Source organism: Salmo salar, chromosome ssa16, assembly GCF_905237065.1.
Source record: "Salmo salar chromosome ssa16, Ssal_v3.1, whole genome shotgun sequence".
Lineage (NCBI taxonomy): Eukaryota > Metazoa > Chordata > Actinopteri > Salmoniformes > Salmonidae > Salmo > Salmo salar.
In genome coordinates, this window is record NC_059457.1 from 12,384,235 (window position 1) to 12,396,721 (window position 12,487).

At 45.7% G+C, this 12,487-nt stretch overlaps 1 protein-coding gene across 14 annotated transcripts in view; it reads left to right on the forward strand.

Annotated features, from left to right (window-relative positions):
• The window catches only part of LOC106573224 (liprin-beta-2), a 128,711-nt gene that overhangs the window by 40,483 nt on the left and 75,741 nt on the right, over positions 1–12,487 (forward strand). For all 14 annotated transcript variants that reach the window (XR_006759670.1, XM_045696948.1, XM_045696946.1 and 11 more), the window contains exon 3: positions 6,931–7,154. Coding sequence is in view for 13 of the 14 variants with exons in the window: in XM_045696948.1 (XP_045552904.1) it covers positions 6,931–7,154 (224 nt within the window). In the remaining variant the exon portion in view is untranslated. The remainder of the gene's footprint in view (positions 1–6,930; positions 7,155–12,487) is intronic.

A 12,487-nucleotide genomic window follows, 5' to 3' on the forward strand; every position in this document is an offset into this window, starting at 1 on the left:
ATTCCACTTCTTTGACTTAAAAAAGTATTGGGTTGCTTTCGCAGTATGCTTCGGGCCATTGTCCATCTACACTGTGAAGCGCCGTCCAATGAGTTTTTAAACATTTTGCTGAATCTGAGCAGATAATATAGCCCTAAACACTTCAGAATTCATCCTGCTGCTTTTGTCAGCAGTCACGTCATCAATAAATACAAGGGAACCAGTTCCATTGGCAGCCATACATGCCCACGCCATAACACTACTTCCACAGATGAGGTGGTATGCTTCGGATCATGAGCAGTTCCTTCCCTTCTCCATACTCTTCTCTTCCCATCATTCTGGTACAAGTTGATCTTTGTCTCATCTGTCCATAGGATGCTGTTCCAGAACTGTACATGCTTTTTTAGATGTTGTTTGGCTAACTCTAATCTGGTCTTCCTGTTTTTTAGGCTTACCGACAGTTTACATCTTGTTGTAAACCCTCTGTATTTACTCTGGTGAAGTCTTCTCTTGACTGTTGACTTTGACACAGATATGACTACCTCCTGTTCTTGATCTGGCTAACTGTTGTGAAGGGGTTTTTCTTCACCAGGGAAAGAATTCTTCTGTCATCCACCACAGTTTTTTTCCGTGGTCTTCTGGGCCTTTTGGTGTTCCTGAGCTCACCAGTGCATTCTTTCTTTTTAAGAATGTACCAAATAGTTGATTTGACCACACTTAATGTTTTCTCTCTGATGGGTTTGCTTTGATTTTTCAGCCTACTGATGGCTTGCTTCAATAGCAGTGACAGCTCTTTGGACTTCATATTGAGGGTTAAAAGCAACAGATTCCAAATGCAAACGCTACACTTGAAATCCACTCTAGACCTTTTATCTGCTTACTTGTAAATTAACTAATGAGGGAATAACACAAACCTGGCCATGGAACTACTGAGAAGCCAATTGTCCAATTACTTTTGGTCCCTTAAAAAGGGGGGGGGGGGGGGCACATATAAAAAGTTCTGTAATTCCTACACCGTTCACTCGATTTGGATGTTAATACCCTCAAATTGAAGCTGAAAGTCTGCACTTTCAGCTCATATTCATGACTTAATTTCAACTCCAATATGCTGTGGTAGACAGCTAAAATATTAATAACTTGGTCAATGTCCAAATATTTATGGACCTGACAGTATGATCTTCTGTTCTTTATCCATGCAATTAGTACACTGCGCCATTCATATGCCATGTTTTATGTTTTTATAACTCATACAAAGCTACTCATTTTAGTCTATTCAAACAGACCCCATTTCAAAGGAAACAAGCACTCATTAACAAGATAGAGGATAACATTTTGTTGACGCTGAGAACGGAATGTACTACACTGAACAGAAATATAACACAACATGTAAAGCGTTGGTCCCGTGTTTCATGAGCTGTAATAAAAGATCTTCCTACATACAAAAAGCTTATTTCTCTCAAATGTTGTGCACAAATTTGTTTACATCCCTGTTAATGAAGATTTCTCCTATGCCAAGATAATCCATCCACCTGACAGGTGTGGCATATCAAGAAGCATATTCAACAGCATGATCCTTACACATGTGCACCTTGTGCTGGGGACAATAAAAGGCCACTCTAAAATGTGCAGTTTTATCACACAACAAAATGCAACAGATGTCTCAAGTTTTTAGGGAATGTGCAATTGGCATGCTGGCTGCAGGAATGTCCACCAGAGCTGTTGCCAGAGAATTTAATGTTAATGTCACTATCATAAGCTGCCTCCAACGTTGTTTTCGAGAATTTGGAAGTACGTCTAACCGGCCTCACAACAGCAAAGAACCACGTGGAACCACGCCAGCCCAGGACCTCCACATCCGGCTTCTTCACCTGCGGGATCGTCTGAGAGGGCAGAGTGGGGTTGCTGAGGAGTATTTCTGTCTGTAATAAAGCCCTTTTGTGGGGAAAAACTCATTCTTATTGGCTGCGCCTGGCTCCCCAGTGGGTGGGGCCGGCTTCCAAGTGGGTTGGCCTTTCTTAACATTCTCTGAACGTTCTGAGAATATTACTTTAAATAGAACCATGAGTAAACCTGCAGAAAACGTTATGTTGAAGTACTGAAATTCCCACAGAAGAACGTTGTTTCTTAAAATTCTTGGAACAATTTGAGAATATTACTTTAAATAGAACCATTAGAAAACCTGTAGGAAACATAATGCGGAAGTACTGAAATTCCCACAGAAGAATGTTAACGTTCTCTGAACTATTTGAGAACATTCTCAATGTTAAACCGGTTGGAGAATGTTCCTAGAATGTTACCACATGTTTTATTAAATGTAACCATGTTTGAATGTTTAGGAACATTCTGTTAAAGTAATGAAATACCAAGAAAATAATGTTTTTTTGTGAAGTTCCTTAAATGTGCTGAGAATGTTCCAAAGCCAAGCAACTATCTTGCAACATTCCCAGAAAGTTATGTGAAGGTTCTATGCAAAATAACCATAGGAAAACCACGCTCTCACCAGGTTCTCAGAACGTTATGTGCTAGCTGGGTGTAACGCCCTGGCCATAGAAAGGTTTTTTTTGGTCGTTATTTTGGTTAGGCCAGGGTGTTACATTGGTGGGCGTTCTATGTTCTTTTTTCTAGGTTGGTTTGTTTCGTTGATTTTGGCCGTGTGGCTTCCAATCAGGCACAGCTGTAGTTTGTTGTTGCTGATTGGGAGTCACATGGCCTGTTTTTCCTTTGGGTTTTTGTGGGTGATTGTTTCTGTCTAGTGCTTTCTGTGTAGTTTTTGTACCTTGCAGAACTGTAGGCTGTCGTTCTTTTTTCGTGTTTGTTTATAGTGTTTCTATTAATTAAATATTTAATATGAATACACATCCTCCGCTGCACCTTGGTCTCCTACTTTCACCGACGACGGCCCTTACACTGGGTATTTTCTGTGGGATAACAAAAGCAATTATATATTCAAAAGTCCCAATGAACAGAATACTAACCCACAGGAGTATTTTCTGGTCAAGTCGCAGGGTCTGAAAAAACGTTGACATGATACATACCGTGATACTATAATAGTAATATAACAATACATGCCATTTAGTAGGTGCTTTTCTCCAAAGCGACTCAGTCATGCGTGCATACATTTTCGTATAGGTGGTCCCAGTGGGAATCGAATCTACAATTGTGTAGTTCAAGTGCCGTGCTCTACCAACTGAGCCAGAGAGGACCATGATGTGTTTATATAATCTTTGACGCCATAACTCATGTTTAGAGACATGGAGGACAGGGCCTGTCTACTCATGCTGAAGATGCCCAGCAGGCAGTGATGGCCTGAATGACATATAAAAACAGTATTCATAGTGTGGATGGAAATCTCCAGCTAATGCATTTCATTCCAACACGCTGAAAACACAGAGGCAGCTCTGTAGCTACTAGCTGGCACAGCCACAATGTAAGATTTTAAACCTAACCCTAACTGTAACCCCACTGCTGCCCTAACCTTAAATTAAGACCAAAAGACACATTTTTGTTTTCATGAATTTTTACAATATATAGCCAATTTTGACTTTGCAGTTAGCCAATCTAGTGCAAATCGCTCAGCTCTGTCTCCTGGACAAGATTCATCCCAGTAAACATCAACCTGCCAAATACAGCTGATGTTGCAAAGATGAAGATGAATGAAAGAGATAGCATTCAAATGAAGAACCCACACTGGCTTACAGTATGTCAGACCTTAATGTTATTTCAGAGGGCTTTGTTGGAGATCCTCCAGGATAAGGAAGGAGCATGATTGGATGTTTAGCTCGTTTACAGTGGAAATCAGATAAGTCTGTTCTGCTATGATGTGCTCCCAAGATAGGAGTGTGTTTTAATGGCATCGTACTTTTTCTTGCATGTACAGTATGAATCCTGTTTAAAGGGTCTATGCAGTAACAGTTTGTGTGTGTTTGTGTGCGTGTGTGTGTGTGCAGTGTTTCCTGTAAGTACATGGAATAAGCAGCCAGATATAAAAAGTAGCCAGCCATGGAATTCCGGGTTGGGGGGTTCCGGGACTAGCTCTATTTTGGTGGCTTCTGGTACATTCTATTGCCTTGCTTCCAACTGAAATAAACAGTTAAATTATTGAATACTTAAATGACTTTACCTCCCAAATTGGTAAAATGAGTTGTGGTATTGAGTAGAAAGACATGATTACTGAAAATATGGGAATTGTATGAATTCAGTGTGTTGTTAGTTGTTTTGGATATTGTCTAGGCATCTCTCAGCCCCATGACAAAATGTGTAGTATTGCAGGAAACAAATGATGTCTCTGTTACCAAGAGAAGGGCCTCAAAATGCTTAGCTCAATTTATAACATTTTTGACATGCATTTTTCTGGATATTTTTGTTGTTATTCTGTCTCTCACTGTTCAAATAAACCTACCATTAAAATTATAGACGGATCCTTTCTTTGTCAGTGGGCAAACGTACAAAATCAGCAGGGGATCAAATACTTTTTCCCCCACTGTATATATAGACTTTTCTGACTAGCGAATGTAAACTTTGAAATAAAAAGAAGTCTGGTTAATATATGAAGTAGAAAAAGTAGCCGGCTTAAAATGAGTCTGTTATCGGCTACTTAACCGACTGCCAAGCTTTGGAAAGCCACTGCCTGTGTACCCGTGTGTGTGTGTGTGTGTGTGTGTGTGTGTGTGTGTGTGTGTGTGTGTGTGTGTGTGTGTGTGTGTGTGTGTGTGTGTGTGTGTGTGTGTGTGTGTGTGTGTGTGTGTGTGTGTGTGTGTGTGTGTGTGTGTGTGTGTGTGTGTGAGTGTCTGTGTGTGTCTGTGTGTGTGCGTGTGTGTGCGTGGCTGTTAAATTAGGGACAATACTTTGTAGGGAGTGTGGCTCGGGGTCACATTCCCTGCAGCAAGCTCAGCTATTGCCAACATGATTTAACTAATAGAGGATAAATGTTTAATGCAGTCAGTCAACAAATTAGAGTGTGGAGATCAACATGCCAGTTTGTTGCCGAAAGGATCAGCAAGACAACTCGCTACAATCAGACTCTGTGGAGAGAGAAAAGCATGCAACACTGACAACCACAGGATTCATCATGGAGTCACTTACTGTGTGTTCGGGAATATCACAGCAGTGTGTGTTATTGTGTAAATCTAAATACATCTTGTCTAATATTTGAGTATCATGCCACTGGTCCTCCCCTTTCCTCTCAATCCACCATGACAAGAAATCAGGTTCAACAGTCAAGTGAATATGCTTGACTGACCAAGTTGTCAAGGTGAAAACAATACGTTCACAAACTACGCATTGCAATTACCACAGTAAGATATGGTCAATTAGAAGTAAAGTGTATTACTTTACTATACAGCCTTGGTGTGTCACGAACTACAAATAGAATATAATCAAAATGTAATCATATTTTGAGATACTGGTCTGATTATATTTCAGTATTAGAACATACTTAGGAAATACTTTTCGTTTACAGTATACGTGGGAAACATCTCTGAAAGGCACTTGACATTAAGGTATAATATTCAGGTAGTGAGTTGCTGCAGTGGTGGTGGGCTTGAAAATATGCCTCCTACTGGTTATTGATGGGACATCTGAATGAGATGAGCGATACAGTAATATTATCATCTTGAGTTGAATAATTTGTTTCTTGATGTTTTTTCACTTATTGTCAGTCGATACTAGGATGATATGAATTAGTTATTTGAATAGTATTTGGAAACCTCAACCAACTTCAAACTATGCTCAGACAAAGAGAAGAACGTACTAAACTGCAACTACTGTTTAACTGAGCTGGCTTGTTAACTTGTTTAAGGCGTTTTATTGCACCAACTGTTTTGTAACAGGCTTGTGATCTGAATAAAGCTGAGTATACTAGATATGAGTTGAACAATAAACAGGGCTATTTGGCTGTAGATACCCGTAGTTATGATATTTGTAAAAGATGTAAAAGAATCCGTTCCTCTCTGTTTGTATCCCCACTGACCCTCAAGCAGGCACAGGCATATTTACGGGAAATCTAGGGTTTTCTTTTCTACATCGTCCTCAAACGTCAAGCCAACCAAAGCATGCACTCAATGTACCATAGTTTCGCTGTATGTTTTTTCATCAGCGAAAGTACGGCTGTTTGTACACATAGATATGGACTAGTCCCAGATCTGTTTGTGCTACATGTCATGACATTGACCATAGGAGTGGGCAAGACAACAATAACAGATCTGGGATCAGGTTAGTACTGCCAAGGCCACGAGATTTTTTGAATGTTTATTTTTTTTTTACTTTACTTCACTTTTCTGCTAACATAACAATAGGAAGAAACATCATTATGATATCATGATACGTCAGCCAGTTGAGTGTGAAGGCATTAGAGGGACAGCAACATGTGACAACTCTATCCACAGGCCCATGTGACCTCATGGCCCACCCCAGTATCATAGGAGGGGTGAGGCCATTTTCGTATTGTTTTAGATACCCACAGACCTCTAGGGCACATAGGCATTCCCTGGTCTTAACCAGCTGTAGTGCTTCACCGTGGCCTTACCAATGTAAATGTAAAATGTCCTCTGTCCTGACCTGTCCTGTAGGTCACATCATCTCTAGTTCCATAATGGCAAAACAAAGGAAATGCATTTGCATGTTCTGCCTCGATCTGATGCTAGTGTAAAGTAGGCTAATAGGGAAAAAGGAAGCGTATTGGAGCATTAAGATGTCATGATAATACACTGCTGCTCTGATCCTCTCTCCGTAATCTGGGATTAGCTACCAAACGTAAAATCTCTTCTTTCAGGCTCCACACTGTACACTTGTTGCTCTTACCTAGGGCTCTCAGACCCTGTTCCTGGAGAGCTACCCTCCTGTAGGTTGGACGTGTTGTAGGGAGCTAAGTAGGTCTGATACTGCGATATGTATATGTGCTGATATGTACTAACTTGTCCACTATAATGACTCTTTGTCCTTTGTCCCTGGCAGGCTCCAAGGCTGCAGCCGAGTACACCAACGGCCTGTTTGAGCTGGGCTCCCCGGGCAGCGCGGGACCCCTGCAGGTGCTGCAGCTGGTTGAGGACCTGAGGCTGGCCCTGGAGCTGCAGCCCAGAGAGGAGGAGAGGGACACCCTGAGGGCCCAGGTCCCCAGCAGCACCGCTCACATGCTCATGGACTGGCTGGACATGGACAGGTGCTCAGAAAGGGTCTCGGTGAGTGGCAGGAAGTACACCTGGGTCTATGGAAATGCTGTATTTTGCCATTAATTTTGCCAACCATCTCAAGTAGTCGTTATTTATGCCAACCATATAAAACAACCATTACCGTCGCCAACCATCTTTAGCAACCATCGTCATCTTCCTTTGTCTAACAACATATATTTATATACTGCTCAAAAAAATAAAGGGAACACTTAAACAACACAATGTAACTCCAAGTCAATCACACTTCTGTGAAATCAAACTGTCTACTTAGGAAGCAACACTGATTGACAATACATTTCACATGCTGTTGTGCAAATGGAATAGACAACAGGTGGAAATTATAGGCAATCAGCAAGAGTGGTTCTGCAGGTGGTGACCACAGACCACTTCTCAGTTCCTATGCTTCCTGGCTGATGTTTTGGTCACTTTTGAATGCTGGCGGTGCTTTCACTCTAGTGGTAGCATGAGATGAAGTCTACAACCCACACAAGTGGCTCAGGTAGTGCAGCTCATCCAGGATGGCACATCAATGCGAGCTGTGGCAAGAAGGTTTGCTGTGTCTGTCAGCGTAGTGTCCAGAGCATGGAGGCGCTACCAGGAGACAGGCCAGTACATCAGGAGACGTGGAGGAGGCCGTAGGAGGGCAACAACCCAGCAGCAGGACCACTACCTCCGCCTTTGTGCAAGGGGGAGCAGGAGGAGCACTGCCAGAGCCCTGCAAAATGACCTCCAGCAGGCCACAAATGTGCATGTGTCTGCTCAAACGGTCAGAAACAGACTCCATGAGGGTGGTATGAGGGCCCGACGTCCACAGGTGGGGGTTGTGCTTACAGCCCAACACCGTGCAGGACGTTTGGCATTTTGCCAGAGAACACCAAGATTGGCAAATTCGCCACTGGCGCCCTGTGCTCTTCACAGATGAAAGCAGGTTCACACTGAGCACATGTGACAGACGTGACAGAGTCTGGAGAAGCCATGGAGAACGTTCTGCTGCCTGCAACATCCTCCAGCATGACCGGTTTGGCGGTGGGTCAGTAAAGGGTGTGGGGTGGCATTACTTTGGGGGGCCGCACAGCCCTCCATGTGCTCGCCAGAGGTAGCCTGACTGCCATTAGGTACCGAGATGAGATCCTCAGACCCCTTGTGAGACCATATGCTGGTGCGGTTGGCCCTGGGTTCCTCCTAATGCAAGACAATGCTAGACCTCATATGGCTGGAGTGTGTCAGCAGTTCCTGCAAGAGGAAGGCATTGATGCTATGGCCCGCCCGTTCCCCAGACCTGAATCCAATTGAGCACATCTGGGACATCATGTCTCGCTCCATCCACCAACGCCACGTTGCACCACAGACTGTCCAGGAGTTGGCGGATGCTTTAGTCCAGGTCTGGGAGGAGATCCCTCAGGAGACCATCCGCCACCTCATCAGGAGCATGCCCAGGCGTTGTAGGGAGGTCATACAGGCACGTGGAGGCCACACACACTACTGAGCCTCATTTTGACTTGTTTTAAGGACATTACATCAAAGTTGGATCAGCCTGTAGTGTGGTTTTCCACTTTAATTTTGAGTGTGACTCCAAATCCAGACCTCCATGGGTTGATAAATTGGATTTCCATTGATTATTTTTGTGTGATTTTTGCGAGCGGACCAAGTCATTTGGTGTCACTCTAAAGTGGAAAGGTGGAATAAACGAGTCCAGAGTAGGTTTTCTTGATTCAACACAGTTCTCTATTGAGGGATTTCTGACACTACAAACACTCCAACACAGTCAATGAGAATCTCCAAAGGAACAACATACGTCTTCTTTAGATGACACAGGATCACATTACGGTTATCTTCAAATTATAACAACAATCACATATTCGTCACCGTCTTAATGAATCTTCTTGGATAGCACCTCTCTCTCCGTAGCCATTCTCCCTTTTTGCTGGTTCCATCCTCTCTCTTGTAGGGGAAAGAGAATATCTCATTAGTACCGTCAGCTGTGCTTAATTGACTCTGGTTACCTTGTCTCACATGCCTTGTTGGGCTACTATCTATGAGCCCAGCCTGCCCTCTGGTGGTCCTTCCACATACCTCCCCCCTCAGGACCGGACCGGAGGGTCGGGACGCCAGACGCACCGTCTTGGTCGCGTCGGGACAGCGCGTCTGCATTCCCGTTCCTCGATCCGGCCCTGTGGATGACATGGAAAGAGAACGGTTGTAAAGCAAGAAACCATCTGGCTATTCGGTTGTTATTGTTTCTCTTACCAGCCATCCACGTGAGGGGCGCATGGTCCGTAACTAATGCAAACCTCCGACCCAGTAGGTAGTACCGGAGATAATCGAGGGCCCACTTAATGGCTAGGGCCTCTTTCTCTACGGTAGCATATCTCTGTTCCCGATCGCTGAGCTTTCTACTTATAAAGAGAATCGGCCTCTCTGCTTCGCCTTCACCCTGAGCTAGTACGGCCCCGAGCCCCGTATCCGAGGCGTCTACCTGTACAATGAACTCTTGTGAGAAGTCCGGAGCCTGTAGGACGGGATCAGAACACAGGCCCTCTTTTAGCAATTGAAAGGCCTCCTCCGCCTCATCTTTCCACTCTACCCGGTTTGGCAAGTTTTTCTTGATGAGGTTTGTGAGGGGTTGGCAATGGTTGCATATCCAGGGATAAAACGGCGATAATATCCCGTTATCCCTAAGAAGGCCCGAACGTCCCGCTTGGTCTGGGGTCGAGGCCAGTCCCGAATTGCCCTGGTCTTCTCTGCCTGTGGGCGTATTTTCCCATTCCCCACGGTGTACCCCAGGTATTCCGCTTCGGACAGACCCAGGCAGCATTTTTTTGGATTGGCCGTCAACCCTGTGGCTTCCAGACTCATGAGCACCGCCCGTAGTCGTAGGAGGTGACTATCCCAGTCCTCGCTGTGGATGACCACATCGTCTATGTACGCCGCTGCGTACTCTTGATGGGGCCGTAGAATGGCATCCATGAGGCGTTGGAAAGTTGCAGCAGCACCATGCAGTCCGAAGGGCATCCTCACATACTGAAAAAGCCCCTCCGGTGTGGCGAAGGCGGTCTTTGGGCGGTCCTCTGGAGCCACCGGCACTTGCCAATATCCCTTCGTCAAATCCAGGGTGGTGATGAACTTGGCCTTTCCTAAGCGCTCCAAGAGTTCATCCACGCGGGGCATGGGATATGCGTCGAATGTAGAGATTGCATTCACGCTCCTAAAGTCGTTGCAGAGTCTCATACTACCATCGGGTTTGGGGACCAGGACTATGGGACTGGACCACTCACTCGTCGATGGCTCGATCACACCCATCCTCAGCATCTCCCTTACCTCGTTCTTGGCGATGACTCGGCGGGCCTCAGGAATCCTGTAAGGACGGATATGCACCTTCTTGCCGGGTTCAGTGTGGATATGGTGGAACAAGACATCTGTTTGTCCTGGGAACGGAGAGAATACCCGGCCGAAGTGAATAATCAGCTTGTCTAGCTGTCTCGACTGTTCCGGCAAGAGAGTTTGGCCATGGCGCACCTGTGGTAGAACCTCCTCTTTTCCTTGGCCCTCCATGGCCATCAAAGCCACCTCCTCCTCTCTTCCATGGTACTTCTTCAACAGGTTTATGTGATAGAGTTGGACCTTCTTCCTCCTGTCAGGTTGTTTGATGAGGTAATTGACCGGTGAGACCCTTTTCATTACCTCGTAGGGCCCCCTCCACTGTGCCAGCAAGCGGTGTTCAACTGTGGGCACGAGCACCATCACTTTCTCTCCCACGGAGAACTCACGGGATGTCGCGGACTTATCGTAGGCCCAGCCTTGGGTCCTTTGCGCCTTCTCCATATGCTCCTTTACTATGGGCCACACTGCCGACAGGCGGTCTCTCATCAGGGTAACATGTTCTATTGTGGATCGGAAGGGACATGGTTGGGTCTCCCAGGTCTCCTTGGCTAAGTCGAGGATCCCTCGACAGGGTCTGCCGTGAGAGCAATTCAAACGGGGAGAATCCAGTGGACGCCTGGGGTACTTCTCGCAGGGCAAACATTAAGTGTGGGAGAAGCATGTCCCAGTTTTTCCCGTCTCTGGACACCACTCTTCTCAACATGCTTTTAATCGTTTTGTTCAAGCGTTCGCACAACCCATCTGTTTGAGGGTGGAATATGCTTGTACGTATCTGTTGAACCTGATATAACCGACACAAGTCCTTCATCAACCGGGACATGAACGGGGTTCCCTGATCGGTTAGGATCGTCTTGGGAAGGCCTACCCGAGAGAACATCATGAACAATTCCTTGGCAATTCCCTTGGACGACATGTTACGCAGGGGTATGGCCTCTGGGAACTTGGTAGCGTAATCTACGACCACTAGGATGTACTCGTGTCCTCTGGCAGATTTTGGGAGGGGTCCCACGAGGTCCATAGCTATGCGTTCAAAGGGAGTCTCTATGATGGGGAGAGGAATCAAAGGGTTACGTAGGTGTGGCCGTGGAGCTGTACGCTGACATTGATCACACGTCCTACAATACCTGGCCACATCACGGGTGACACAGGGCCAATAGAATCTCTGCATGATTCTGTCGATAGTCTTGTCCCGTGCCAGGTGTCCTCCTAGGACGTGGGAATGGGCTAACTGTAGGACTGTATCCCTGTATGGTCTAGGCACCATTAGTAATTCCTGGATTTCCCCCTTCGTTGCACGACCAATATAAGAGACCCCGCCTGATTGCATAGTAAGGAAGAGGGGGCTCACCTGATCCGTCGACGTTCCTCCCGTCGATCACCTTCACCTTCCTCATGGCCTCCCTTAGGTCTGGGTCTCTATGCTGCGAGGTGCCGAACTGTCCCTTTAATTCCTGGGGCAGGTCAACCTCGGTAGAGGGGTGTGGAGGTTGTTCCCCATCCCCTCCAGGGGTGACCGAGGAGAATCCCTTCCAGGTTCCCTCCTCGGATGGGGCTTCAAATATATCTCTTAGCGCCTGGTTGCTCCTTCCTTCCTGCGTCGTGTATAACCCTTCGCAGGTGTCTTCATCGGTGGTTTCCTGGAATATCTGTCGTAAACGTTGGGTCTCTATTTCTTCCTCTGCTCCAGAGGACAAGGACGAGGCTACGTCTCCTTGTAGGACTACTACCTCGGGCTTGGATTTTATTTATTTTTTCTTTCCTGTCCCCCTTCTTCCCATGCATAACGTCATCTGCCGCAGCTCTTTATATAGAGGACAGTCTCTCCCTATCAATAATGGCACCTTCAGCTGGGGTACTTTTCCTGCCCTGACTGTACACCTTCCTTTCGGAGTGAGAATAGACAGATTCACGGTGGGGTAATAGTGGGTGTCTCCATGGATACAGGACACGGCTACTTTGTC